The following is a 27,875-nucleotide window of genomic DNA, read 5'->3' on the forward strand; positions in this document are numbered from 1 at the left end:
GAACTGAACTCAGGTCATCCTGTTTGGCAGCAGGTGCCTTTCTAGCCATCGCATCAGCCCAGCATTAAAAAGAAAAAAAGATTTAATTTATCTTTATTGGTGTGTGTGTGTGTGTGTGTGTGTGTGTGTGTGTGTGTGTGTGTGTGTGTGTGTAATCAGTCTTAACCACCGAACTGTTTCTCTAGCCACCCAACTTTTTTTTCAGTAATCTTTCATTCATATGTATGAGCAAATATGAACATGTATACATACCTGTGTATCAAACTATAATTTCATCCAAATTGTAAAATGCATAGGAAAATAAGGGGAACTATTATCATCTGATCACTATGATTATTTCAAATAATATCTCTCTTCACTCCCCCAGTTTAAATTCTGGGTTTGTGCATGCCCTGCATAGTTTTTAAAAAGCCTCAACCACAAGAATTTCACATTGAACATGGAAATTTCTAGCTCTGTTCTTAGGAGGAAACTGAAAGTGTCAGTGTCTCCCCTTGGCCCCCCTCATCGTGTGTGTGTGTGTGTGTGTGTGTGTGTGTGTGTGTGTGTGTGTGTGTGTGTGAGAGAGAGAGAGAGAGAGAGAGAGAGAGAGAGAGAGAGTGTTTCTCCATGTAGCCTTCTCAAGATTTCTCTTGGGGCAGAAAACAAGCATTTATTGAAGAAAGAATTTAGGATTGACAAAAGAAAGCTTAAATAAGGGTATATATTTTTAGAATAAGTCAAAAATTTAGAAAATGCAAGTTGCAGTCATGTGGGGGCCTTGGAGCAGAGTGCAGCTCTTTTTATCCTGCTAAGTTGATGAGACTGGCTTTGACCAGACATCCTGAACATGGAACCTGTGACTTCAGCTTCCCAAGTAGCTGGTACTATACCGTGTGCCCCAGAATCTTCTCTAAAACATATTTTGAGAAGAGTCTTGCCTTGTAGCCCTGTCTGATCTGGTACTTGCTGAGTAGATCTGCCTTGAACTCACAGAGTTCCAACCAGCTCTGCTCCTGACGCCTGAGATTGAGGGTGTGGACCACATCCAGTTTTCTTTTCTTTTTTTGTTCCACATTTTGTGTGTGTGTGTGTGTGTGTGTGTGTGTGTGTGTGTGTGCGTGCGTGCGTGCGTGCCTGCCTGCCTGCCTGCCTGCCTCCCTTCCTCCCTCCCTCCCTCCCTCCCTCCCTCCCTCCCCCCCTCTTTCTTTCTTTCTTTTCTTTCTTTCTTTCTTTCTTTCTTTCTTTCTTTCTTTCTTTCTTTCTTTCTTTCTTTCTTTCTTTCTTTCTTTCGACAGCTTTCTCAATATAGCCCTGGCTTTCCTAGAATTCTCTGTAGACCAGTATGGCTTTGAACTAGGTATCTACTTGCCTCTACCTCCCAAGTGCTGGGATTTAAATAATTTATTTTTAATGATATTTTTAAATTTGTGTGTGTATGTTTGCATATGTATGTAAGTATGAGAGAGAGAGAGATCTGAGTGTGTACATGCACATATACCATGATGTATATGTGGAAGTCAGAGGAAAACTTCTGGGAGTTGGTCCTCTCCTCTCACAGTGTTTTGGTTCAAACACGGGTCATTAGGCTTACAGAGCATGCTCTGCATGCTGAGCCATTTCCTTCCCCACTTTCTCATACAGTTGGAGCCACTTAGGTAAAAACAAAGCGAATAAGCTATATATCTTTGTGTGAGCATGCAGATGCTTGTATGTGCATGTATCTCCAGGCCAGAAAAGGACATAGGATTCCTTGAGGTGGAATTACAGGCCAATGTCAACCACTTGACATAGTTTTGGAAACCAAACGTGGGTCCTACAGATAAGTAGCAAGGGCCCTTAACCATTGAGCCATCTCTTCAGCCCCATAAAAGAAATTCTTAATTTTACATGACAGGTGACTAAAAGCCAATAATAGAAAATACCCTTAGAATCAGTTAGACAAGAAGAATTTGAAAAAGAAGAAATTGACAAGATGTTCCATGTCATAAAAATTAGGGAAGGAAAACCAAGAAATATAGTTTGGGGCCTTGACAGCCTAGCAAAGGGTTTTGTGGTAGTGTACCCCTTTAATCTCGCACTCAGGAGGCAAGGAGACATATCTCTGTGAATTCAAGGCCACTTTGGTCTGCACAACCAGTTGCAAGCTAGCCATAGCTGTACAGTGAGTCCTTGTTCAAAGAGAAAATCCGTGCCCCTTGGTGTGCATGACATCTTAGGAGACTGTGTCTTGGGAAAGAGTTTTTAAATAGATAATGCCCGCATACTAGAGTGCTAGCATTAATGGGACTCTATTACTATATAGTTAGCAGTGCCCTGTGCTATTGATAAAAGTGGCAAATCCAGGGCTGTGAGTAACCTAGTGGTCAAGCTCTTGCCTAGCCTCCTAAAGCCCTGGCTCTGATCCTTAGCACTAAAGGAAAAGAAAAGAAAAGCAGTAAGTTCTTTTTATATAAGCCCTTAAACTGAGACATACTGGTTTTAATATTCCACCCTAAAATATCTGAACGTTAAGAGTGCTTTCACTGTTTTGGTTTAAATTGACAAGGCCCTAAGAGCAGAGTTTGCATTTCTAGGTTTCACATAAAAGGACATAGAATCATTCCTGCTAGACTGTTCCTCTGGTGCCTCTGGGGCAAGGAAATGGATTAGAAGAGGAAGGTTGTGGTTTCTATACTTCTGGGGCTGTTGAAATTAGTTGATCTGAAGACTGGCCAGGTCAGCTGCTTTGTTCTTGATATTTACTGCTAGTTACAAACAATGGGTAAATTTGTTTCTTTAAGGAATCAAATCCTGAGGGTTGGGGATTTAGCTCAGTGGTAGAGCGCCTGGGTTTGGTCCCTAGCTCCGAAAAAAAAAAAGAAAAGAAAAGAAAAGAAAAGAAAAAAAAAAAAGGAATCCAATCCTGGCCATAAGCATCATTCTCAGAGGCACACTAGTAGGATTACTTGTCTCTTCTAACCTCCACAGTTGGATTTGACCTAACATCCCTCAAATTTGACCTTGCAAAGGTGAACTTAGGTGAGTTGAACCCACAAGGCAAGCTTGAGATTTGTTTCTAATGGCAGATTATAAATTGAGTAACACTGGAAATTTTCTTCACTAGATAAAGAAATAGCATGACTCAGCTGCCAAATCCACTGAGAAGTCCTGGTGGAGAGAGGCTGACCATTTCCGCAGCCCTGGGGATGGCTACGTGCCAGCCAGCCAGTGCCATTCTGCTTTTCCTTACCAGGAATTGTCTAGGAATGAGTGGTTTGAGAGCTTGCTGTGTATCTACCCATTTCTCCTTCTTACCCCCAGACTGTTGTTCATAGACTGCAGTCAGATTGTGGTCTCAGACACTAACTTCATTACGAAAGTACTGACTTGTAAGCTAAATATTTTGTGTATTATTTCCAAATGTAAAAATTTAGAGTGGGCGCTTCTAAATAGCCACTAATTACCTGATTTTATTGTCCATTCAGGGCCAGTTTTGTTTAAGACATATGTAATTTCTTCAACTTCCCTAGGTTTTATATGTATGTGTGTATGTACACACACACACACACACACATATACATATATATATGTATATATATTTTATTTATTTATTTATTTATTTATTTTGAGAAGCCCTGGTAACTCACTTTGTAGACCATGCTGCTGACCTGAACTCAGAGATCTGCCTGTATCTGCCTTCCAAGTTCCTAGTGCTAGGGTTAAAAGTGTGTGCCACCACTGCTGAAAGACCTAGTGTGTATGTTTTTAAAAGATGGATTTATGTAGCTCTGTGTGTGTCTTTGTGACTCACGGAGACCAGAGGGCATAGAACTGAAGTTACAGTAGTTGTAGCTGTTGGATGCTAATCTGGGTCCTCTGTAAGAGTTAAGGTAAGTGCTCTTAGCCACTGACCCATTTCTCCCAGCCCTGGTGTGTCTTTAGGACTTAGGCCTTTTAGGCCTTTTGTTATCACTTGCACTTTTTTTTTTTTTTTTTTTTTTTTGAGACAAGATCTCATTATACCAAGATGTCCTTGAACTTCTGATGTTCCTGCAGAGTGCTGGCATTCACAGGAATGTTCCCACCATGCCCTTTCTGTTTATGAGGTTGGGGGATCAAACCCTGCCTGCTAGGCAAGCCTGCTGTCAGCCAAGTGGCATACCCAGCTCTCTGCACATTTTAAGGAAACCAGTATGCACCTGGCTCTGTCCTTAAGGAGTGAGCCCATCCCTTCAATTTTGGCAGTGTTGCCTAACTTCAAGAGGCAGGCAGCTTTAGCATCAGGAAAGGCAAGAGAGCAGGTATTAAATGCCTCCATCAAAGGCCTCTCTGAGGCTGGTTTCCAGCATTCTGACTCAGCGGCCCTGTTAAGTCTTGCTCTGCATTTGCTGTGAAGCAAGTGGGAAGTGAAATTGGTTGCATTGTTTAGCTTCTGTCGCAAGTTGGCACACCTTGTTTGTTAACCAATGGGTTTTTGTTTGTCTTACCTGTTCTGTTGTGTGTCCCATCCATCACCACCCCTGCACCCAGTTTGTTTGGGGACACGGTTTCTCTGTCCTGGAACTCACTCTGTAGACCAGGTTGGCCTCATACTCACAGTGATCCTACTGCTGCTGCCTCCTGAGTGCAGAGACTAAAGGTGAGAGCCACCATGTGCCCCCCCCCCCCAAAAAAGGTTATTTAAAGATGGCAACCGTAAAGTGAAGGCAGTGAAGGCTGTGTGGAACTGAGAGAGCCTTTACCTGCAGAAAGCTACGTAGAAGCATAGTGCTGTTAAGGAGTGTCCTGGTCTAAAAATGCTCGCCCACACAGAGGCCAATCAAGATGAGCATAATTTAAGACCCCAGTCTGTGGATGTGTTTCTAGCACGTAAATATTTCCTCAGTGAGTGCTGTGGCTGAGGCAGTGAGGAGGTGTTGAGCACGGTAGTACCTAGGATGGATTCCTTGGGAGGAGAGGTGGGCCAAGTTGGATTTTGTTGATAAATTGAAAGGCAAACTTAAGAAGAGCTTACACTTGTGATGGATTGTTGGGAGTAGAAGGAGGTTTCTCTTTTCACTAGTGCTTCTCAAGTGCCTCCATATTCAGAGGCTGACAAGCTGGAAAGGGCTTGGACATTCTGGTATCTGAATTTCAGAAGCTGGGTGTGATGGCCCACACCCATGATCCCAGGATTTGGGAGGTGGAGGCAGAAAGATCAGAATTAACAGTTGGATCTGTATGTCAAGTTCCAGACCAGCCTGGGCTACAGAAGATCCTGCCTCAAACAAACAAAAATAATTTTGACCAATACTTCACTCCAAGGAAGACTCAGACAGGAAGGAAAGACTAGTATTGTTAAGGGAAACTGGTTATTTCCACATCAGCACAATCTGAAGGACAAATTTAGTCTACTATAAGGTAGATTATATTACTTTGAGTTTTCTATGGCTGCTCTATCTGAGTTTGATAAGGAGAAGGCTCACACACACACACACACACACACACACACACACACACACACACACACACACACATCTCCGCCTGTTGCTCCAGTTGATGTGAATGAGTCAGAATTTGTGCACAGTACTTCTAGCTTTGAAAGGGCTGGCTACAAGCATCTCCATTTCTCCTTTTGCTTGGCTCCTATAAACAGGGGTTAGAGGGGAAGATACTTGATGAGAAACAGACTCTTATGCAGCCTCACTCCAGGGCAGCTTAGAAATGTCTTCAAACCAGCCTTCCAGATAGATAGCTGAGGCGAAGGCGCATGACTGCCACCCTGATGACCAGAGATACATCTCTAGGACCCACACTCACAGAGCCCTCTTACCATACAGGCACAGCTACACAATATTTTTTAGTTCTTTTTTTTTTTTTTTTTTCCGGAGCTGGGGACCGAACCCAGGGCCTTGCGCTTCCTAGGTAAGCGCTCTACCACTGAGCTAAATCCCCAGCCCCCACAATATTTTTTAAAAGATTTATTTGTACTGTTGTTCTTTTGTTTTTGTTTTTTTTGTTTTTGTTTTTTTTTTTAGTTTTTTTCTTTTTTTTCCTCCATCTTTATTAACTTGGGTATTTTTTTTTTTTTTTTTGGTTCTTTTTTCGGAGCTGGGGACCGAACCCAGGGCCTTGCTTGCGCTTCCTAGGTAAGCGCTCTACTACTGAGCTAAATCCCCAGCCCCAACTTGGGTATTTCTTTTTTTTAGATTTATTTTATTATATATAAGTACACTGTGGCTGTCTTCAGATACACCAGAAGAGGGCATCGGATTCCATTACAGATGGTTGTGAGCCACCATGTGGTTGCTGGGATTTGAACTCATGACCTCTGGAAGAGCAGTCGGGTGTTCTTAACCACTGAGCCATCTCTCCAGCCCCGGGTATTTCTTATTTACATTTCAATTGTTATTCCCTTTCCTTTTTTTTTTTTTTTTTTTTTTTTTTTTGATTCTTTTTTTTTTCCGGAGCTGGGGACCGAACCCAGGGCCTTGCGCTTCCTAGGTAAGCGCTCTACCACTGAGCTAAATCCCCAGCCCCGTTATTCCCTTTCCTGGCAAACATCCCCCTAACCCTTCCCCCTCCCCTTCTATATGGGTGTTCCCCTCCCCATTCTCCCCCCCATTACCGCCCTCCCTGCAACAATCCCGTTCACTGGGGGTTCAGTCTTGGCAGGACCAAGGGCTTCCCCTTCCACTGGTGCTCTTACTAGGCTATTCATTGCTACCTATGAGGTTGGAGTCCAGGGTCAGTCCATGTATAGTCTTTTTTTTTTTTTTTTTGGTTCTTTCTTTTTGGAGCTGGGGACCGAACCCAGGGCCTTGTGCTTCCTAGGTAAGCGCTCTACCACTGAGCTAAATCCCCAGCCCATGTATAGTCTTTAGGTAGTGGCTTAGTCCCTGGAAGCCCAGGTTGGTTGGCATTGTTGTTCATATGGGGTCTCAAGCCCCTTCAAGCTCTTTCAGTCATTTCTCTGATTCCTTCAACGGGGGTCCCGTTCTCAGTTCAGTGGTTTGCTGCTGCCATTCGCCTATGTATTTGCTGTATTCTGGCTGTGTCTCTCAAGAGAGATCTACATCTGGTTCCTATCGGCCTGCACTTCTTTGCTTCATCCATCTTATCTAGTTTAGTGGCTGTACATGTATGGGCCACATGTGGGGCAGGCTCTGATATTTGTACTGTTCTTTTTTTTTTTTTTAAAGATTTATTCATTTATTATTTATAAGTACACTGTAGCTGTCTTCAGACACACCAGAAGAGGGCATCAGATCTCATTACAGATGTTTGTGAGCCACCATGTGGTTGCTGGGAATTGAACTCAGGACCTCTGGAAGAGTAGTCGGGTGCTCTTAACCGCTGAGCCATCTCTCCAGCCCATTTGTACTGTTCTTAATATTCTCTCTCTCTCTCTCTCTCTCTCTCTCTCTCTCTCTCTCTCTCTCTCTCTCTCTCTGCACGTGTGTGTTTGTGTGTGTGTGTGTGTGCACGCTCGCACATGTACTTGAGTACAGATACTCCATAGTTCAGAGCGTTTCACCTACCCTGGAGCAGGAATTACAGTTGTGAGCCAGCCAACATAGATACTAGGGATTGATCTCGTCTACAAGAGCAACACCTTTCTCTCTGGCCCCTCAAATAAAAAAAAATTAGAAAGATTTTACAAATCCCCACAGTGAGATGGAGTTATTTCCCTATGCTCTATAGCATCTCCTATAGTTCTTCTATTACTCACTTACTTAGAACTACACTGATAGACATTTTGGTCTACCAGTTTGGCTTTTAGAACATTTCAGCGAGTATTTTTATCTGTCTGTCTGTCTGTCTGTTTTTGAGACAGGTTTTCTGTGTGTAGATATCTATGGCTATCCTAGAATTTGGTCTAGAACTCAGAGGTCTGCCAGCTTCCGGAGTGTCTGCGTACACACTACCACTGCCCCGGCAAGGTTGCTATTTTCATACTGGGTTTTCACAGTTCTATCTATAAACCAAGAAGACTGCAAGTGCTTTTTTTCAAAGGTTTTCATTTACTCTGCATTTTTGGCTGTCAAGGTTGTCGATGGTTTTGTTTGCTTGTCCTTCAACATGTTCCCAGTCATCATGTAGTTTTACAAGGGTCAGTCTGTGGACACTGTTATGGTCTTTTGAACTTTTTTTTTTTAAAGATTTATTTATTATATATAAGTACACTGTAGCTGTCCTCAAACACACCAGAAGAGGTCATCGGATCTCTTTACAGATGGTTGTGAGCCACCATGTGGTTGCTGGGAATTGAACTCATGACCTCTGGAAGAGCAGTCGGGTGCTCTTAACCGCTGAGCCATCTCTCCAGCCTGGTCTTTTGAACTTTTAATCACTTGTACATCTAGAATTTATTTTGCGATGAGGGTTGGGGGTAGGAAGTCAGCTCTTCTAGCACTGTTTATGGAATAATTAATCATCTTCATATGCATCATTAGCATGATCTATTCAAAGAGAATCATCATGTCCACAGAGTTCCTCTCCTCCCTGTCCCCCCCTCATCCCTCCTTTGTGTCTTGGGGATTAAGTTTAAACCTTACTGTATGCTATGCAAACACATGCTCTACCAGTGAATAAAGATCACTGTTTAATTTTTGACATTGGATCTTGCTAAGTTGCTTAGAGTGACCTTAGAAGTTTCTCTGTATCCTGTCTCAAGCAGATCTTGAACTTGTATTCCTCCAGCTTTGCATCCCAAGTATCTGGGTTATAGGCCTTCATTGCTAGGCTTAGCCAGATCTCTTTTATGTCTCCTGGTTTCTCTCCTCCCACTCTCCAGGGCATAGACGAAGTGTTATCCAAAGACCACGGTAGATTTGCCCTAGTTTATTTCGGAAAAAAAGTGTGTGTGTGTTTGTTTGTTTGCTCTTTGGATAAAGACATGATCCTCAGTGTAACCCAAAGCCCCTCCTCCATCTGAGTCCTGTTGTCCCTCCTCCTCCTGTTCATAATTTTATTTGAATTTTATTTTATTCTTCCCTGCTTGGGTTTTGAACTAAAGACTCCTCTAGGCAACAAAATGAGTCAATTTCAATATTCACTCAATTTCCCATTGCTCAGGGAAGTTTAAAAATTACCTGATGGAGTCTGGAAAGATGGCTCAGAGGTCCTGGGTTCAATTCCCAGCACCTACATGGTAGCTCACAACCATTTATAACTGTAGTCCTGTGGGATCCAGTACTCTCTTTTGGTATGCAGATACACAAGCAGACAAAGCTATATATACATTTAAATAAATAGATAAATAAGTGAATAAATTATCTTTTAAAAATTGCCTGATGTGCCTAAACTTGAAATGTACTGTTATATTCAATAAGATTTATTTTATTGAAGCGTGTGCATACGTGTGCATGTGCATGTGTGTACACATGCACTTGTGTCTGTCTGTGAATATGTGCACTTTAGTGCAGGTTCCCATGGAAAACAGAAACATCAGAACCCTCTGGAACTGGAAGGACATGGTATTTGAGCTGCCCAGTGTGGGTCCTTGGAATCAAACTCCTTGTGCAAGTGCAGTTTATGCTCTTGACTGCTGAGTCATCTCTCTGGCCCATTTTGTGAATTTTATCCAGTTTCTAAAAATTGTCTTAGACAGAAAGATAAATCTGGTTGCTAGTACTCCATCCCAGAATCTGGTTTCTTTTTGTTTTACAAAATGTAACAGTGTTTCTCTGGCTGTTGTCATTAATAAAAAAGAATTTGGTTTTTTTTTTATGTGTATGAATGTTTTGTTTGTTTGTTTGTATGATGTATGTATGTATGTATGTATGTATGTATGTATGTATGTATGAATGTATGTATGTATACCACGTGCATGCCGGCCAGAAGAGGACATTAGTTTTCCAGGACCACCTGAGTTTACAGATAGTTTTGTGGATGCTGAGAATCAAACCCTGATCAGCAAGTGCTTCTAAATGCTGAGCTATCTCTCCTACCCCTGTTATTAATTTAACTCCATAAACATTGATATTATCTAAGAAACCTCATTTTTCTTTCAGATTTTTTTCTTTTAAAAATTTTTATATATTTATATGTATGTATCTGCATGAGTTTCTGTGTATCATATGCACGCAGTTGCCTACAGAGGCCAGAAGAGGGTGGATCCCCTGGAATTGGAGTTAGAGGCAGTTAAGACCTGCCCAATGTGGGTGCTTGGAATCATACTCAGGTTCTCTAGAAGAGTATCATTTTGAGAAGAATCTTTGTAGCCTAGGCCACCTTGAGAACTTGCTCTGTAGTTCAGGCTGGTTTCCAGTTCTGCAGCCTTCTAATTTCTGGCCATCATGCTCAGCCAGTCTTCTTAACATAAAGGTTGCTTTAAAATTTTAAATTTAATTTCAGTAGCAAATAAAGTTTAGGAATTGAGTAGAATAGGCCATTCAGAGGTAAGGCCAATTAGAGCACCCATAGACACTTCCTCTCTAGAAAGTTGGGCTGCTGGCAGAAGAAGCCAAAAGCTTGTATAAGTTCATAGTTCATACGATAAAATTGTAATTACTATATATTAGTAAGGTATATGCCATTAATAAATGCAGACTACTCGTAGCTTATGCAGTTTGTTAATTTTTCGTAACTGAAGAGTACTCTTAACTGTCCTTTCCTTTATTCCTAGGTTTGAAGAGTTGAGTACAACCAAGCTGGTAACCAACCATGGCTGAAGGAGGATTTGATCCCTGTGAATGTATTTGCTCTCATGAACACGCTATGAGAAGACTTATCAATCTGGTGAGATGAACAAAATCAGTCCAGTTCCTGACTGCTCGGGGCTCTCCTGGTTCTGGGAGACCTATGTTTCTCTTAGCTATGTCTCTGCGGCAGTGATGGCCATGGCCAAAGGCAACAGGGGAGGAGGTGGGTTATTTCAGCTTTCCCTCGTGAAGTGAAGTCAGGGCAGGAACCTAAGGTGGAACCTGGGGGCAGCAACTGAAGGAGAGGCCACCCTTCTACCCCATGTCTTGCTTATTAGCCTGCTCTCCTAACAACCCAGGGCTACCAGCCCAGGGGCAGAACTTCCTACCATGGTGGCCCGGGCCCTCCCACATGGATCATTAATCACAAAAATGCCCCACAGACTTACCAACAGGCTGATGTAATGGAGATATGTTCTCTGTTGGGGCTCCCTCTTCCCAGATGACCATAACTTGTGTGTAATAGACAACTAGCCAGCACCAAGGTTAATAGAGGATTTTCTCCATAGTCAGGAAAATGTATTTGTTAATGGAAGTGCTACAGTCAGTTAACACAGTGATAAAACATGTGCCAGTGCTTTTTTATTAGAGATGAAAACCACTTATTCTCTATTTCTGTAGATTTCTTTTAAGGACATCGGCCATCCTGTAGAGTTAGCCACAATCATGTTGAGCCTGTTGTATCCATGCTGGAACAGATCATTGTTTTTGGTTAAGTGGACCTTGCCTGCCAGGCTGCTATAAAACCAGAGCTCTTTTCTGATACACACAGTTCAGCCCTTCTCCAACATAAATCATCTCAGTAAGAATCTCTGTAGAAAGCGTTTCTAGACCTAGTAATTGGTTGACAAGGGTGTAACAAAATTACCTTTGTGATCTGGACAGTGGTGTTGCAACATCCTTAATCCTAGCACTTAGGAAGCAAAGGCTAGCCAGGAACTCAAGCTATAGACCAGGCTGGACCCAAGCTCAGAAAGGTCCACCTGCCTCTGCCTCCTGAGTCCTGGAATTAAAGGCATATGCCACCATAGCCTGGCTCCAAAGGCAGATTTTTCATCAAGAAAACCGGGTAGTCTTACTGATCTGTTACAGTGTGATTTAATTTACAGTGCTTTAAGACGTTCCTAGTTCCTAAACGTAAAATTAATACTGTTTATATCATAGTGTATACTTTTTACAGAAAATTGAGCAGTAATAATAATAAAGTACTTTTTAAAGAGTATTTAGGGATCGGGGTTGGGGATTTAGCTCAGTGGTAGAGCGCTTGACTAGGAAGCGCAAGGCCCTGGGTTCGGTCCCCAGCTCCGAAAAAAAGAATAAAAAAAAAAAAAAAGATCATGTATTTGGCTCTTTGGGGTACTTGTGTAGAGAGCCTCAGGTTAAAGGTATAGAAAACACACCAAACACCAGAAATTTTCCCAAGTCTTGGGAAACCATACTATCATGCAGGTACAAGAAACATTTAGAAAACTTGGATTAAGCATGGCCTTAAAGTACTTCTTAGCTGTGTCTGATGGTGCAGGTAATTAATCCCAGGAAGAAGCAGGTGGACTCTGTGAGTTTGAGACCAGCCTGGCCTGCACAGCAAGTTTCAGACCATCTAGGGCCTCATAGTGGGACCTTGTCTATATAAAAGGAGTTCTTCTCTATAATATATCATAAATTGTCAAAAACAGAAAGTTAGGACTCGTGAGAGAGAAGTGCCAAATAACAAGGCAAACCTATTAGATTTTTTGTTTTGTTTTGTTTTTTTAAGGAGAAATCCCCCCCCCCCCAGCTGAGGACTGAACACAGGGCCTTGCCCTTGCTAGGCAAGCGCTCTACCACTGAGCTAAATCCCCAACCCCACTCCTGGACACTTAAGGAGAAATTCTAAATGCTAGGAAAGCAGTCTCTAAATCTCTAAAACAGCAGGTCTCAACCTGTGTGTCTCATCCCCTTTGGGGGTCACATATATATTTACACTTAAATTCAAAACAGCAAAAACTGTGGTTATGAAATAGCAATGAAAAGAATTTTTTTAAAGATTTATTTTATTTATATGAGTACACTGTAGCTGTCTTCAGACACACAGAAGAGGGCATCAGATCCCATTACAGATGGTTGTGAGCCATCATGTGGTTGCTGGAATTGAACTCAGGACTTCTGGAAGAGCAGTCAGTGCTCTTAACCGCTGAGCCAACTCTCCAGCCCAATGAAAACAATTTTATGGTCGGTGTCACTACTACATGAGGAACTGAATTAAAGGATCGCAGCATTAGGAAGGTTGGGAACCACTGCTTTAAAAGAAAATATCAACCAAGATCCTCGATACCTCGTGTCTTCTTTAGGGTTCCTATTGCTGTAATAAAACACTGAGCCCAAAGCACATTGGGGAAGAAAAAGTTTATTTCGGTTTACATTTTGTAGTCAGTCATTAAGAGAAATCAGGGAAGGAACCTGGAGGCAGGAATGGAAGCAGAGACTGTTGAGGGGCTCTTCTTCCTGCCTTGTTTCCTATGGCTTACTCAGCCTTCTTTCTTGTAGAATGCAGGGATGGCATAGCCCACATGGAGGCATTTTCTCAGCTGAGATTCTCTTCCCAGATGTGTCCAGGTTTGTGTCAGGTTGGTAGAGAACTATTCAGGGTACTCAGCACAGATGAGTTAAGACTGTCTATGGTAAGGATAGGGTAAGGGAATTCATGACGAAAAGACCAGAATTACAAAAAATGCTTAAGGAAACCTTGCAAGGCAGAAGAGGGAGAATGTGATAAACGCTGTCATTCAAATGGGGGAGTAATGCTAGAGGAAGACAAGTGTGCTGAAAGAATCAAGATATTCAGCACACTAAATCATCACCTTTACAAAGTAAATGAGTGGGCTGGAGAGATGGCTCAGAGGTTAAGAGCACTGACTGCTCTTCCCCAGATCCTGAGTTCAATTCCCAGCAACCACATGGTGGCTCACAACCATCTGTAGTGGGATCTGATGCCCTCTTCTGGTGTGTCTGAAGACAGCTACAGTGTGCTCTAATAAATAAGTAAGTCTTTAAAAACACAAAAGTAAATGAACAAAATATATTCAAAACTGCCAGAAGAAAATCAGCAAAAGGGCAAGATCAAATACATTGCTTTCACTAGAAACCCTGAAACCCTGACTGTGCATAGTCATTGTGTTTCTGCATGGATGGAAGGGTATCCTGTGACTCCAATCTAGGAAGCGTACAGCTCTGAGAGAAGGTGTCCCAGTGGAAGGGCACCCTGAGACCTGGGAGCTCAGGAGCCCCAGCTTGTTTGCTTCTTCCCTTCTCTTCCTGGCTTCTTCTGATGAGTCACATCAGGTAGCTAGTCTCAGAAGAGGGATTTATTGGAGGTCCTAGGTATGGACGGATGCATCCAGGGATGGCTGCCCTCTGCTACCCGGAATGGACAGCAGGGAACTGGACAAAGGGCAGGGCTTATATAGAATTTCTTAGGGGCAGAGATTTCCAGATTGAGGACTGCTCTGGTTTCAAGTCCTGAGCTTGGGGAGCTCAGGGATTTGTGTGTTTTCATGTCCAGTGATTGGTGGGTTTTCCTACTCAGGCAACGATGCCTATTTTTCACCCCTTTTTCCTGCATTGGGCCGGTGGGTTAGGATGGGGTGTCCTTCCTGGCCTGTTGTAAACTCTAGGTTTCGGTTTGGAGTTGTTTGTAACTGCAATACAGAGAACGCCGAGGTTGTGGTGCTCTTGACTTAATTATACAATTGAGTTACATAGTTACATGCGTTCAAGACTCCTTTCTCCTCCCATGTCTCCCAGATGTGTGAGTATTAATATACATTTGTTTAAGGAATGTTTAAAAACGTTCGTGTGTGTGTGTGTGTGTGTGTGTGTGTGTGTGTGTGTGTGTGTGTGTGTGTGTGTTGTAACATTTTTAAAAAATGGTGGCTGTCGAGATGGCTCAGTGAGGTACATAAGCACAAGGACCTAGGTTCAGATCCCAGGTCCACATACAAAACCATGCATGCTGGACCATGCCTGTCACTCCCTCCCCAAGCTCTGCTGTGGGGACAGAGAGTGACAGACTCTGAAGCATCACTGTGGGCTAACCTGATCATAAAGTTCTAGGTTTAGTAAGAGACTTTGTCTCTAAAACTGAATTGGAGAACAATAGAGACACCCAGTGTTATCCTTTGGTCCCCAGTTGTGCAGGCATGGGCAAGCAAACGTGTGTATCCTCATACACCATACCAGATCCTCACAATGGACTATGTCCTTCTCTTTCCCAGTGTAATCCTTTAGGCTTCATTTATTAAATCCTTTCTGTCTGTCTATCTGTTTGTTTGTTTGTTTGTTTATTTATTTATTTATTTATTTATTTAATGTGAGTACACTGTAGCTGTCTTCAGACACACCAGAAGAGGGCATCAGATCTCATTACAGATGGTTGTGAGCCACCATGTGGTTGCTGGGATTTGAACTCAGGACCTCAGGAAGAGCAGTCAGTGCTCTTAACCTCTGAGCCATCTCTCCAGCCCCCGTTTGTCTTTTTTGAGACAGGGTTTGTGGCCCCAGCAGGCCTAGAATTTGCTGTGTAGAACTTGCCCAGTGCTTGGCCTAAAGGTGTGAGCCACCCTACCTGGCTTGTGAAATGTTTTCTAAAACAGGATGAATGAGAATAGATGCACCAAGAGTCCCTTTCAGCTGAAACAGGCGCTCGCTCGCTCGCTGTGTCATAGGCAGTTTATGTACTGCACAAGTAGGAAGACGGCAGTACATTGTATGTCTGTGAGCACACTTCATTCACACCAGAAGAGGGCAGCAGATCCCAGTACAGATGGTTGTGAGCCACGTGGTTGCTGGGATTGAACTCAAGACCTATTGAAGAGCAGTCAGTGCTCTTAACCACTGAGCCCATCTTACCAGCTCCTTTTCCTGGTCTGTCTCCCCACTTTTTAACCTACTTTCTTCTTCCCTTAGTGATGAAAGTTCTCGAAAGATACATGGACTTAGAAGTATAAACTTGAAGGCTTTTTTGTTTTCCTTTATCTCTCTTGTAACTTAATGAAATGTGGGTAGTTCTCTTTTTAAAGATGTCTTTGCAGGTGGCCATGGTGCTTCATGCACACCTTTAATCCCATTATTTAAGAGGCAAGTGGGTCTGAGTTTGTCACCAGCCTGGTCTACATGGAAAGTTCTGGACCATCCAGGGCTACACATATCAGTCTTAGGAAAAAGAAAAGTAAGGAAGGAAGAGAGAAAAAAATAAACAAAATAAAAAATATTTTAAATGGCCAGGCAGTGGTGGTACACTTTTTTATTCTTGGCACTTGGGAGGCAGCTGCTGCCAAATCTTTTGAGTTTGAGGCCAGTCTGATCTACAGAATGAGTTTCAGGGTAGCCCAGACTTCAGAAACCCTGTCTCCCACTGCCCCCAAATTTGTTTTAAGTTGTTTAGGTCTATGTTTGAGTGTGTGTATGTGTGCACAGAGGTGTAGAGCTGTCTTCTGACACTGAGTTTCATCTTCATTCCCTTCACCTTACTTTTAAAGACTTAATAGGCCAGGCAGGGATGGTGCACGCCTTTAATCCCAGCACTCTGGAGGCAGGCGGATCTCTGTGAGTTCAAGGACAGCTTAGTCTACAAAGCTAGTTCTAGGACAGCCAAGGCTACACAGAGGAAACACTATCTTGAGAAAAAAATGAGCAAAAGATATATACAGCATAATCTTACGTTAGTCAAGATCTTTTTACTTCTTTTTTTTTTTTCCCCAGGAGCTGGGGACCGAACCCAGGGCCTTGCGCTTGCTAGGCAAGCGCTCTACCACTGAGCTAAATCCCCAACCCCAATCTTTTTACTTCTGTTTTGACTCCGCAAGACTGATCATCTTAGAACAGTCTGGTGGTTAGTGCAGCCTTGCTGGGATGAGATCGTACTTCTGTAGTACACAGTGACCATAGTGTTATTGGGCTGTTACTGCGTCTCACTTGTGTTGTCTGTGCTAATCCCTGATGGTCCCCTGATAAGTAGGTAGTTTTCTTGTTCCCATGTTAATAGGAGAAAAGAACTAAAACTTGGAGGTGTCAAGTAATCTGCACAAAGTCTTGAAACACTAGAACATTGCCTAACCTGACTTTAAGGCGATGCCTTTCATTCTGCAGCACCCATGCTTAGCCAGACTAGCAGTTCTGTAGGTTGCCGTGCAAACAGATGCAGGAGTGGGTCAGTGAAAATGTAAGAGGGAGTCATTCATAATGAGATCACATTGAAAAGTGACCTGCTCTTCACTCCAGCCTTGGGGAGGTAGAGACAAAGAGGATTGGAGTTTCTGGTCATCTACTCTGTAGTGAGTTTGAGAACCTGTCACAAGAAAATAAAGGGCTTAGAGAGATGGCTCAGCAGGTTAAGAGCACTGGCTGCCCTTCCAGAGGACTGGACTTGGGTTCAATTCCTAAAGCACACATAGTAGCACATTCCAGGGGTCTGATGCCTGGTTCTGACTTCTGTTGGGCACCCGGCATATCTGTGATACACAGACAAACATGCAGATAAAATACATAAATGTGTCTAAACTTAAAAGGATTTGCTTATTTATTGTCTGGTGGGAGGAATTACATGCAGGGCTGCATGCATGCTGAGCTAGTTCTAACACTGCATGTCCATCTAGCCCTGCCTCTGCCGTGTTGCTGACTCAGCAGCTAACTGTCCTTTCTGTTACTGCAGCTCCGGCAGTCCCAGTCCTACTGCACCGACACAGAATGCCTTCGGGAATGTAAGTAGCAGTGGGCAGCAGGAGGGTGGACCTGGGGCCCATACAGGCAAAAACTTTTCTCATAGCCCAGGCTGGCCTTGGACCTCTGACTGCACCTCCCATGGTGCTGGGATGTTAAGTATGTATTATTATGCCTGATTAGCTTCCTTTAAGGTAAGTGGCTCTCCTTGTATGCTTGCTGCTTGATGTATTCAAGATGTTCTGTCTGCCTCAAGGGCAGGTTATGGGCTCCTCAAGGAAGAGTCACTAACCCAGCTCTTGCTGTGGTAGTACATACCTGAAATCCTACATGGAGGGAAGGCTGAGGCAGGACAATGGTGAACTCTAGGTTATCCTGTGCTCCATGTCAAGACTCCATGTTTAAAAAACCCACAACACTTCCTTTATAACTTCTTAGCTAAAAACCTAAGTTTGTGGGAGAACAATAGGATTAAAGGGGTTCTGGGCTTCCAAGGGTAGGAGAGAGAGTGTGGGAGGAAACGCATGGGAGGGAATTTGTGAAGGAAACTTAGAGTTTTCTACTTTAGATCTGTTTTCAGTAATGAATTGATCTATCATCATTAGACAGAAAAATCTGTTCATGGGAGTTTGCCTTTGCTATTTCTAAATCACTTCCAGCTCAGTTTTTTTTTTTTTAATTGAAAAGCATATTTCGGCCATTCTGAGGTCTCCTGCACACATCTGAAGGCTTTGGTTACCAGATTATGTTGTTTTCTCTTAATGAGTAGTGCTGGCTTTTTTGTTTGTTTGGTTTGGGTTTTTTTAAATGCTTATTTTTATTTTATACATATGAGTACACTGTCACTGTCTTCGGACACACCAGAAGAGGGCATCAGATCCCATTACAGATGGTTGTGAGCCACCATGGGTTGCTGGGATTTGAGAGAGCAGTCAGTGCTCTTAACCGCTGAGCCATCTCTCCAGCCTGTGGTGCTGTTTTGTTACCTTGTGTTTTGCCCATGGTAGACAATACTCCATAGCCCAGGCCCAAATTACATTTACTAATAAGTCAGTTGTTTAATTTAGCATCAGATACCGTGTGTGTGTGTGTGTGTGTGTGTGTGTGTGTGTGTGTGTGTGTGTGTGTGGAGAAGACACTGAGAATATCCTTCAATCATTCTACATGTTAAGTCCTTGAGGCAGGTCCTCTCAATTCTGCTATTTTAGCATATATGAAGTACCAGATTTGACCTCCAGCACCAAATAAACAAAGCCTACCGGGGATACATATCTATATATACATTCCTGTATATACATTCCTATATATACACATACCTACAGATACCTATAATCCCAGCACTGAGGAGGCAAAGGCTGAAGGGTCAGAAGTGCAGGGTCAGTCTCTGCTACTCGGTGAGTTAGAGGCCAGCATTAGTCAGTGAATATGGCTGGGGTTTTGTTTTTTTTCATTATACATGTATATATTATAAACATATATACATATACAAATATACATATATGTATATATTATATACAGAGAGGAGTGTGTGTGTGTGTGTGTGTGTGTGTGTGTGAGAGAGAGAGAGAGAGAGAGAGAGAGGAGAGATCTTGACTGTGCTCAGTGTTTTTTCAGTCTATAGACCATCTATTTTACTCACTCTAGAGCAGTGGTTCTCCTAAGGCTGTGATTCTTTTTTTCTCTTTTTTTTTTTTTTTTTCTTTTTTGGTTCTTTTTTTTTGGAGCTGGGGATCGAACCCAGGGCCTTGTGCTTCCTAGGCAATCGCTCTACCACTGAGCTAAATCCCCAACCCCATGGCTGGGGTTTTTAAGTTCTAAGTTTTAGTTTGCTTGCATGGTTGCTCAAGGCACCAGTGGTTTTTCTCTTTGATAATTCTCTGCCACTTTATATTATTTATTTGTTTTCATTGAAACCTAACTTATGACATCTTTATTTGTTTTATTACTTGCTTACCTTGAGACAGTGTCTTTCTCTATAGTCTTGGCCAGCCTGGAGTCCATCACATAACCATAAACCAGGCTGGCCTTTAACTCCTTGAGCTCTGGCCTCTGCCCTACCTCTCGGGTGATAGGATTAGGTTGTGCATCAGTACTTTGCGACATGTGTTCGTGTGTGCAGGAGCGCCTTTGTGCTGGTGCACATGCCAGGTGTCCATCGCAGATGTCCCTTGTAAGCCTTCCACCTTTTACAAAAACCAGGGTCTCTCAGTGGGACGTGGAGCTCACTGAGTAGAGTCTGCTGCTTGGTTAGCTAGTGCGCCCCAGGGAGGGACTCCCCGGCTCCCTTCCCCAGCACTGGGATTGTAAGTACGCCATGGCCTCCTTTTTCACATGGCTTTGAATTGAGCTCAGAGCCTCATGTTGGCACAACAAGCACCTAATTGCTACAGCTTCCTACCTAGCACAACCCTTGACATGATTTCCTGTCTTTTCCTGTTTCTAGATAAAGCCTTTGTTTATCTACTCAGAACCTGTAATTACTCAGCCTTACAGTTTTTCCAACTCTGTAGCCATATTTCCCCTCCAGTTGTAACTTTTCAATTACTCTCTCTTCAAGTGCTCCGTTTTATTTATCCTCTCTGGCCTCATGAGCTCAGTCCCTGAAACTGCTCCTTTCCTACACTCCCTTGATGATGTTCCCAAGTCTCATGACTCGTTATGTGTGTGCTGGTGACTGTCTCGTGGACATGGCCACCGTGGTGCTTCATAGGCAATCTCAAACCCATCATCTTTGGAATTGAGCTGCTAGTAGCTCTACCACGGCTGCTTGTCTTCTTTTGTCTTTCCTGTAAATGTGTGGTAGCTCTGTTCTGAAGGTGACCCTTGGCTCTCAGGTCTATCCATTAGCTCTACCTTCAGGATGTAGCCAAAACTGTACTTGATAGCACCCCATTCTGTTCCTCCCTGTTCACCATCTCTCTTTTTTTTTTTTTTTTTTTTCCCTCGGAACTGGAGATCGAACCCAGGGCCTTGTGCTTGCTAGGCAAGTGCTCTACCCCTGAGCTAAATTCCCAACCCCACCATCTCTTATCTAGGCTGTTAGAATAGGTTTTCTTTGTTTGAGGCAGGGCTTTAACTATGTAGCCTTGGTTGGTCTAGAACTCTGTGTGTATAACCTGCTGGCCTCAGATTCACAAAGATCTGCCTGCCTAAGCCTCCCAAGTGGGGATCAAAGGTAAGTGTCATCATGCCCAACCTTATATGTTCTTAACTCTCTCCCAGTTTATCTCCCTGTTGCTCTGTTTTTCATAACACTTGGCTTTAAAAAGTAAGAGTTCGCTTTTGGTTTCTTTTCACCTAAAACTTTTCAGGGGTTTTCTGTTGGATGCATAATAGGAAGCCATTGTTATTACCCATGAGACTTGTGCTCAGGCTGTGACAGGCTGCTTCTGTGACTGAGTCTCTGGTCTCCGGGTCTCACCTGGCTTCTGAGCTTCACTCCAGTTGCAGTAGTTAGCAGTAAACACATTGTTCACAGCTCCATCTCGCTCTATATTTGATATATAAAATTGTATAATATATATTGGTTATATTGGGGGACGGAAGCCAAATTCAGGTCATCAAGCTTGGAGCTGGGATGCCTTGTCCTGCTGGCTTAATTCAGTCTACATTTTGTGAACATGTTACCTTCTCAGTGTAACCCTCGGTTGCCCTGTGTCTAGCAACTATGTACCTAGAGATTGTTTGACTTGGGCATCTCATGTCAGTCTTGCTTCTAAGCTCCTTGAAGGCAGGGATAGTTGGAGGCAGACCGTTCTGTGGTCTAGATTCCCAACATCAAGGCAGTGATCTCCCTCCTTCCTATTTCTGCTGGCAGTTTTCCCAGTCTAGATCTAGACCCTGCCATGCGTTGGCACCTTTCTCTAGCCCCTGCATTTATAGTTCCCACTGGACATGGTTTTCTCGTTACAGAAGGCAGGCATCTGAAGAACATTTCTAGGCTTTCCATAGCACCACTTTTAAAGACAGTTCAGAGGTTTGTCAGAACATGGAGAACGTTTTGGGGCTTTGTAGAATATTCTAAAAAGACTATTGTTTCTTTCTTACGGTGCTACAGATCAAACCCACATGCACACTAGGCAAGTGCTCTACCACTGAAGTACACTTTTAGCCTGTGTCTGTGGTCTCACTGTGTGCCTAGGCTGGCTTCACACTCACTATCCAGCTCAGGCTGGCTGTGAGCCTTCTGGTCCTTCTTTCTGCTTGGCCCACTGCACCTGCCCTCCTCAATCCTCTCATGTGTGTGTTTAATCCTGCGCAGCACCTTTCCTCTGCTTTCATTACGTCCTCTTCACCTGCTGTTTGACCTCTGGCCTGTAGAGTCTTTCTGGGTCTCAGATACCAAATAACTTTCTAGAGTGGGACCATAATTATTTTCTAAAGTTCAGCAAACCAGGAGGAAGCAGCCCAGGCCTGCAGTCTAGAAACAGGACGGTTCAGGCCAGCCATGGCTGCAGAGCAGCGTATTTGAGGCTAGCCTAGAAACATGAGATCTCAATACAAGCAAGGACCAGTAGGATGGCCCAGCAGATAAAGCTGCGAGTTTGATGATCTAAGTTCAGTTCCCTGGGACTCCCCCCACCACACACTGTGGAAGAAGAGAACTAACTTTCTCAAGTTGTCCTCAAACCTCAACATGTGTGCTTACACACATACATACACATACACAATAATGTAATTTTTAAATAAAAAGGAATCAGACTAGATGTTGACATTCCCTCAGTTAGAAGCTTTGGTACAGGGCTAAAGTGATGGCTCAGCAGTTAGGAATGCTTGCTGCTCTTGCAGAGGACCTGAGTTCAGTTCCAGATCCCGTGACAGGCAGCTCACAAGCACCTTCCACTCTAGCTCCAGGGCATCTGATGCCCTCTTCTGGCACCTACACAGCAGATGTGCACACGTGTACACACACACACACACACACACACACACACACACACACACCCTTTAACCTTTTTTTTTTTTTTTTTTTTTTTTTGGTTCTTTTTTTTTTTTTCCGGAGCTGGGGACCGAACCCAGGGCCTTGCGCTTCCTACGTAAGCGCTCTACCACTGAGGTAAATCCCCGGCCCCACATGGGAAGTCTTTAAACCCAAAACTAGCCCTGTGCTCCTGAGTCAGATGGTCGGACACAGGTCCTCAAAGTCTGTGCTGTAGGTCACAGGCTTCCTGGTGTGCAGTCAGGCGAGGGAAGCATTGGCTGGAGAAGAAGGAATGAAGTGACTAGGAAAGATAATGTTGGAGAAAGTGAAGATTAGGGAAGCTTGTCCCAGTCACCCTGGCAAAGGTCAGACCAGTGTCCTCAGAGCTCAGTCAGTAGGCTTAGTCACTGGGTGGGTCAGCAGAGATGTTTGTGTTTTGGGGTATGACGACACATACTTGTCTGGGAGTTAGAAGGGAAACCAGGAATTTGAGGCGAGCCTCGGCTGCCCTGGAGACTTGAAGATAATGGATAGATCCTATGTGAGAGGAAAAGGATCTAACAAAGTTCAAGTCAGGTGGCTCAGTGGATAAAAGCACCCAGGCTTATGAGTTCAATCCCAGGAGCCCACACAGTGAAAAGAGAGAGCCAGACTCTGAAAGTTATCCTGGGACCTGACATGTGTACTCCACAGAAGTCAGAGTAGATGTAATAAAAACGTTAAGGCCCCACAATGTTTAGAGTAAGGAAGGGAACAAGGGGCATGTGCTATGGGGTTTGGGTGTGGCACAGTGATAAACCAATTGTCTGGAATGGTGAGGTCCTGCCTTCAGCACCCAGCATCCGACACAGGAAGAAAGAAACAGTGTGCAGAAAGCATACAGTTTGCTGACCCCTGCCCCACCGAGTCGTTGCTCAGAAAGTGACTGAGGTTAGGACTGAGACCGCACTGCCATCTGCCTTCTCTTGTACCCAGCGGCTCAGCTGCTAGCACCGTGAGAGAGCCCTGGGCCCATGGAATGTGTTACAGTGTGTAAGCTTAGTCTCAGCATCCTGTCACTAGCGTCACATTGACAGGCCATTTTTGTCATCTTCTTTAAGTCTGGTCTGTAATTGTAGTTTCTGAAAATTGAGTGTTTTGTTTTTTGTTGTTTGGGTTTTTAGAGTTTCGTTTGCCTTGGTTTTTATTATTTGGATACAGACTTACTATCTAGCCTTCACTGACCTGGAACACTCTCTGTAGAGGAGGCTGCCCCGAGACGTAGAAATCCACCTGTCTCTATCCTGAGTCCTGGGATTAGAGGCATGTGCCACCATGCCTACTATTGCGTATTCTTTAAAATTCGTGTGGATTTATTTATTTATGCTTTGCCTACACATATGTCTGTGATGCCTGTGGAGGTCAGAGGAGAGTGTTGGACGCCTGGAAATAGACTTAGAGATGGTTAGTTGTGAGCCACCGCTGTGGGTGCTGAACTGAACCGGGATCCTCTCCCTGCAAGAGCAGCAAATGTTCTTAACCCCGAGTCATGGCTCCAGCCCTCCATTAGCCATTCTTAATCCGCTTCTTTAGACCTCAGCAGGATCTATGCATTTGTTGTTTCCAGAGTCCATGATCCTTGCAAATCAATACAAAACTGTTGAATGTGTGTAGGCCATGGAGCAGTCCCTAACTGCCCCTGAGCTCTCAGGATTCTGTTAACACAAATTATTAGCTTACTACAGGGGGCTGGACAGGCGCCTCTGTGGTTAAGGGCATATACTGCTAACTCTTTAGCACACAGCTTGCCTATGACCACAGCTCTGGGAAGCCAACTCCTTTGGCCTCCACAGGCACCCGTATGTGTGGCATGCTCATATCCACACAGAGACATATGCACACATAATAAAAAATGAGTAAGACTGTAAAGTACTATGAGACAGGTCAAAGTCTGTTACAGTTGGGTTTGTGGCTGTAGATTTTGTTGCTTCAGGGGGAATTGAAATCGACTAGTTGATAGCAGTCCTTAAATTATCCGTGGTTTTCTGAACGTGATTCTTAAAGCCAGCAAGGTGACCGGCTTTAGGTTGTCTCGCGGTGTTTCAGTAAGGATGCAGTTTCACTATAGATGCTCTTTCTGTTTGTCCTTAGTGCCAGGACCCTCCGGCGACAGTGGCATCAGCATCACTGTGATCTTGATGGCCTGGATGGTGATCGCCGTGCTCCTCTTCCTACTCAGGCCTCCTAACCTGAGAGGCTCCAGCCTTCCTGGAAAGCCCTCCAGTCCTCACAGTGTAAGAGTCACTACTGATTCCTTATGGGTGGCATGGCGTGTTGGCTTTGACTGAAATACCGAAGTTATCAAGATGAGATTTAATTCTTGCACTGAGTCCTTTCAGTATTCATAATAAATTTTTCAGTCCCCAGTTGTCTTCTGTGGAGACGAACATAAAAAACAAAAACCAAAAGCAGAGCTGGGTGTGGTTCCTGTCTGTAATCCCCATTCTTGGGAGGCTGTGCCAGGAGGACTGCCACAAGCATGGGTATCTATAAATTACACAACATCCAGAAAAAAAGTTGAGCTGGAGAGATGACTCTCAGCACTGACTGTTCTTCTAGAGGCCCTGGGTTCAATTCCTAGTACCCACATGGCAGCTCACAACTGTCTGTAGCTCCAGTTCTGGGGAATCTGACACCCTCCCGCAGGCATAACATGTAGGCAAAATGTGTACATAAAATAAAAATAAAAATAATTAAGAAAAAAGTTTTCAGGCTAGGAACATGTAGTGATCTGTTTAGTAAAGCCTCTGTGTCTGGCTATAAATGTAATGTTGCTCACCTGTGACCATCATCCATCGATAGGGATCTGGCATAGTGTGTAGACTGCTTGCTTGCCTAGCGTGTATGAAGCCCTGCCTTGGCTCCCCAACACCTCATAAACAGGGTGTGGTGGCACACGCGGTAATGCCAGCACAGGGAGGAGGAGGGTGACATCTAAAACTGGCAGTCATCCTTTGCTACAGAGCGAGTCAGAGCCTGGCTTGCTTTCCTGTGGGAAACCCTGTCTCCTAATCAAACAACATGTCGGATCACCAAATTACTCCGTCCTGTTACTCAGCCTGCACAATGTGCAGCCTTACGTTGTTAATGTTAGAATCTATAAGTAATTCTTTATATGGAGGAAAGCAGGCATACAGTGAGAGTTGGCCTGCACCCGGGAGCTTCTAGGAAGAGAGTATGCAGACATACCTGTGCAGAGCTAGCTAAGAGTGGCTCTACTGGCACACAGGTTTTCATTTGCAGCAAGGCTCGCCTGCTCCACTCAGTGAGACTCCGTATGTCTTAGAAGAAAAGGAGAGAAAGCTTTACTTACTTAGGCTTTTCTTGGAAAGGGGAATGTGCATTAAAAACTTGCAAATGTAAAGTATTTCTTTCTCAGCCTTTCCCCATTCTGTGTACACCTTTATTACTTTTGTGTCAGGGAGCAATTTCTCCAGTGTTTAGAGAAAGAAATCCAACTTAACCTGACGGAGAAGCCTTTACAATGACGGACCTTATAGGTCCTAGGAACAAATAGTCTCTGTGTCCTAAGCAAGGAACAGAAAAAAACCAAACCTCAATAGAAAGGCTGCTCACCTTACAGAGCTTGCCAGCTAAGTAAATAAAGCCTTCCTGGCAATGCTAAAAGCTCCATTCCCTCCTCTACCCCCCCCACCCCCCGCGTGCCTTGAATTAAAGTCTCACCGTGGCCCACCTAGCCTTGAACTCACTTTGTAGCTCACGCTAGCCTCAAACCCTTGATCCTCCTCTGTCAGCCCACCTGGTTCATCATAGCTTTCATCTTTTAGCTTAAATGCTTGCTGTTGCAAGTTGCAAAAACTAGTATAAAGTTGATTAAGTAAGTGGATTTACTGGTTTACACACCAAAATTTCAGTTATGTTCAGCATTGAGAAAGTTCAGCAGTGTGAAGCAAACTGTGCTTGTACACAACTGTAACCCAGCATACAGGCTACCTAGCAAACCCCCAATGTCCCAAAAAGGAAAAAAACTAGCAGTGCTATTGTAAACCCGGTTTCTGGGCTCAGTTAGTAGGAGGTATATAGTTAATAGGATATAGCTCAGTTGGTAGGAGGTCTTGACCAGTGTGTATTATGGCAACCTCTGAGATACATGAGACCCAGTCTAAATACCTACCTACCTACCTACCTACCTACCTACACGCACACACACACACACACACACACACACACACACACGCACGCATAGCTAGTTTCTTCCCTCTTACTACAGGCTTCCTTATAAGGCCAGCTTCCCTTACAGTGGCATGATGGGTGCCACATAAGCACAGGAGTCACATTCTGATAGACATTCCCCAGTGAGAACAGAAGTCTCCACTTGTGGGTGTACTGCACTCAGCCGATCACACTATCAGAAAGCTTGACTCTGCCTCACAGTGGTCAGGATAACCCCATTATGGTTGCAGCTTCCCTTCCGTACCACAGGAAAGAAAGAGGCAAGCACTGCCGAGCCATAGTGTTTATCTTATGTTCCCCATGTAAAAACACGAAGACGGGAAGTATAGATTTAGTGCGCTGTGGGTGGGGACAGGTGCCATGCTCCTTCTTTACTCATGGGATGTGTTAAAGTCACCTAACCCACTCTTTTTTAATGCCAGGGACAGGACCCGCCGGCCCCTCCTGTGGACTAACATCCTGGTGTGGGAAGCAGTGATTGACACCCTGCACGACCGAACGACTGAAGATGACCAGGCACTAACTGTCTCTCCTTTTCCATCTGCCGTTTGGATGGTATTGTTTTCATGAGCTTGTAGAAATTTCACTTGCCAACTGCCTTTTGCTTCCTGTGTTGCCACAGTTCTTATTTACAGTATACCTGAGTAAATGATTTTATTGAAAAGTTGAGGGCTGTGTTGGTTGGCCTGAGCTTAAACATTCCATTCATTCTCCCTGGAACCCTGACCGTAGGGTCTGTGGTGGTTTCTGGCCCAACTGAAGGAAAATTAAGATTTCTGCATTTAAGATTCTATTTTAAGTGGTTTTGATAGACTTTAATTCTTTTCATAAAGTATTTATTTGGGGTTGTCTGGTATGAGTGACAGAGCCACGCTGTAGTCACTTACTGTGGCAGTTTATCTGTGGGTGGCAGTTTTCTGTAGTCCTTGACGGTGACGCTTCAGAACATTTTCCTTACAAAGTCCAGCTGGCTTATATGGCTAGAATAGGAAAATCGAATTGGTTGTTTACTGATTTTTTTTTAAATTCCCATTAAAGATTTGATGTTAAGAATACTTTAAATAAACATGATTGATTAATATAATGGTTGGCTTAGAATCCATTGTGTGTCATTGAAAGCCACTGTATGCTAGCCTTATCGGCTCCTGGTATTTGTCTGTCAAGTGGGTGCCTCTTCAGCAAGCTTCTCTTGTGTCCTAACACTTCCCTGTTCAGTGAAATCTCCTTATGTCTGTATGTGAGGCTGACATTTTAATACCTATGACTTAATTTCATTCCTTTTTTTTAAATTAAAAAAAAATGAGTCTTTTGTTGCCTTTCTGGCTTGTGAGGAGAAAACCTTTAATCTGAGGTCTTGGTTTATTCCAAGGGAAAGGAGG

General features: G+C 43.7%; 1 protein-coding gene across 8 annotated transcripts in view; it reads left to right on the forward strand.

The window, feature by feature from the left end:
• The window catches only part of Smim14 (small integral membrane protein 14), a 43,788-nt gene extending 16,208 nt beyond the window's left edge, over positions 1-27,580 (forward strand). For 7 of the 8 annotated variants that reach the window (XM_087583973.1, XM_087583974.1, XM_087583976.1 and 4 more), the window contains 4 exons: positions 10,571-10,683; positions 17,335-17,383; positions 24,394-24,536; positions 26,919-27,580. In XM_087583973.1, coding sequence (XP_087440099.1) covers positions 10,609-10,683; positions 17,335-17,383; positions 24,394-24,536; positions 26,919-26,951 — 300 coding nt within the window. In that variant the 5' untranslated portion in view covers positions 10,571-10,608 and the 3' untranslated portion in view covers positions 26,952-27,580. The remainder of the gene's footprint in view (positions 1-10,570; positions 10,684-17,334; positions 17,384-24,393; positions 24,537-26,918) is intronic. The other variant, NM_001037792.1, reaches the window with a different exon arrangement.
• The last annotated feature ends 295 nt before the right edge of the window (positions 27,581-27,875 follow it).

Source organism: Rattus norvegicus, chromosome 14 (genome assembly GCF_021556685.1).
Source record: "Rattus norvegicus strain SHRSP/BbbUtx chromosome 14, alternate assembly SHRSP_T2T, whole genome shotgun sequence".
NCBI classification, from domain to species: Eukaryota; Metazoa; Chordata; class Mammalia; order Rodentia; family Muridae; genus Rattus; species Rattus norvegicus.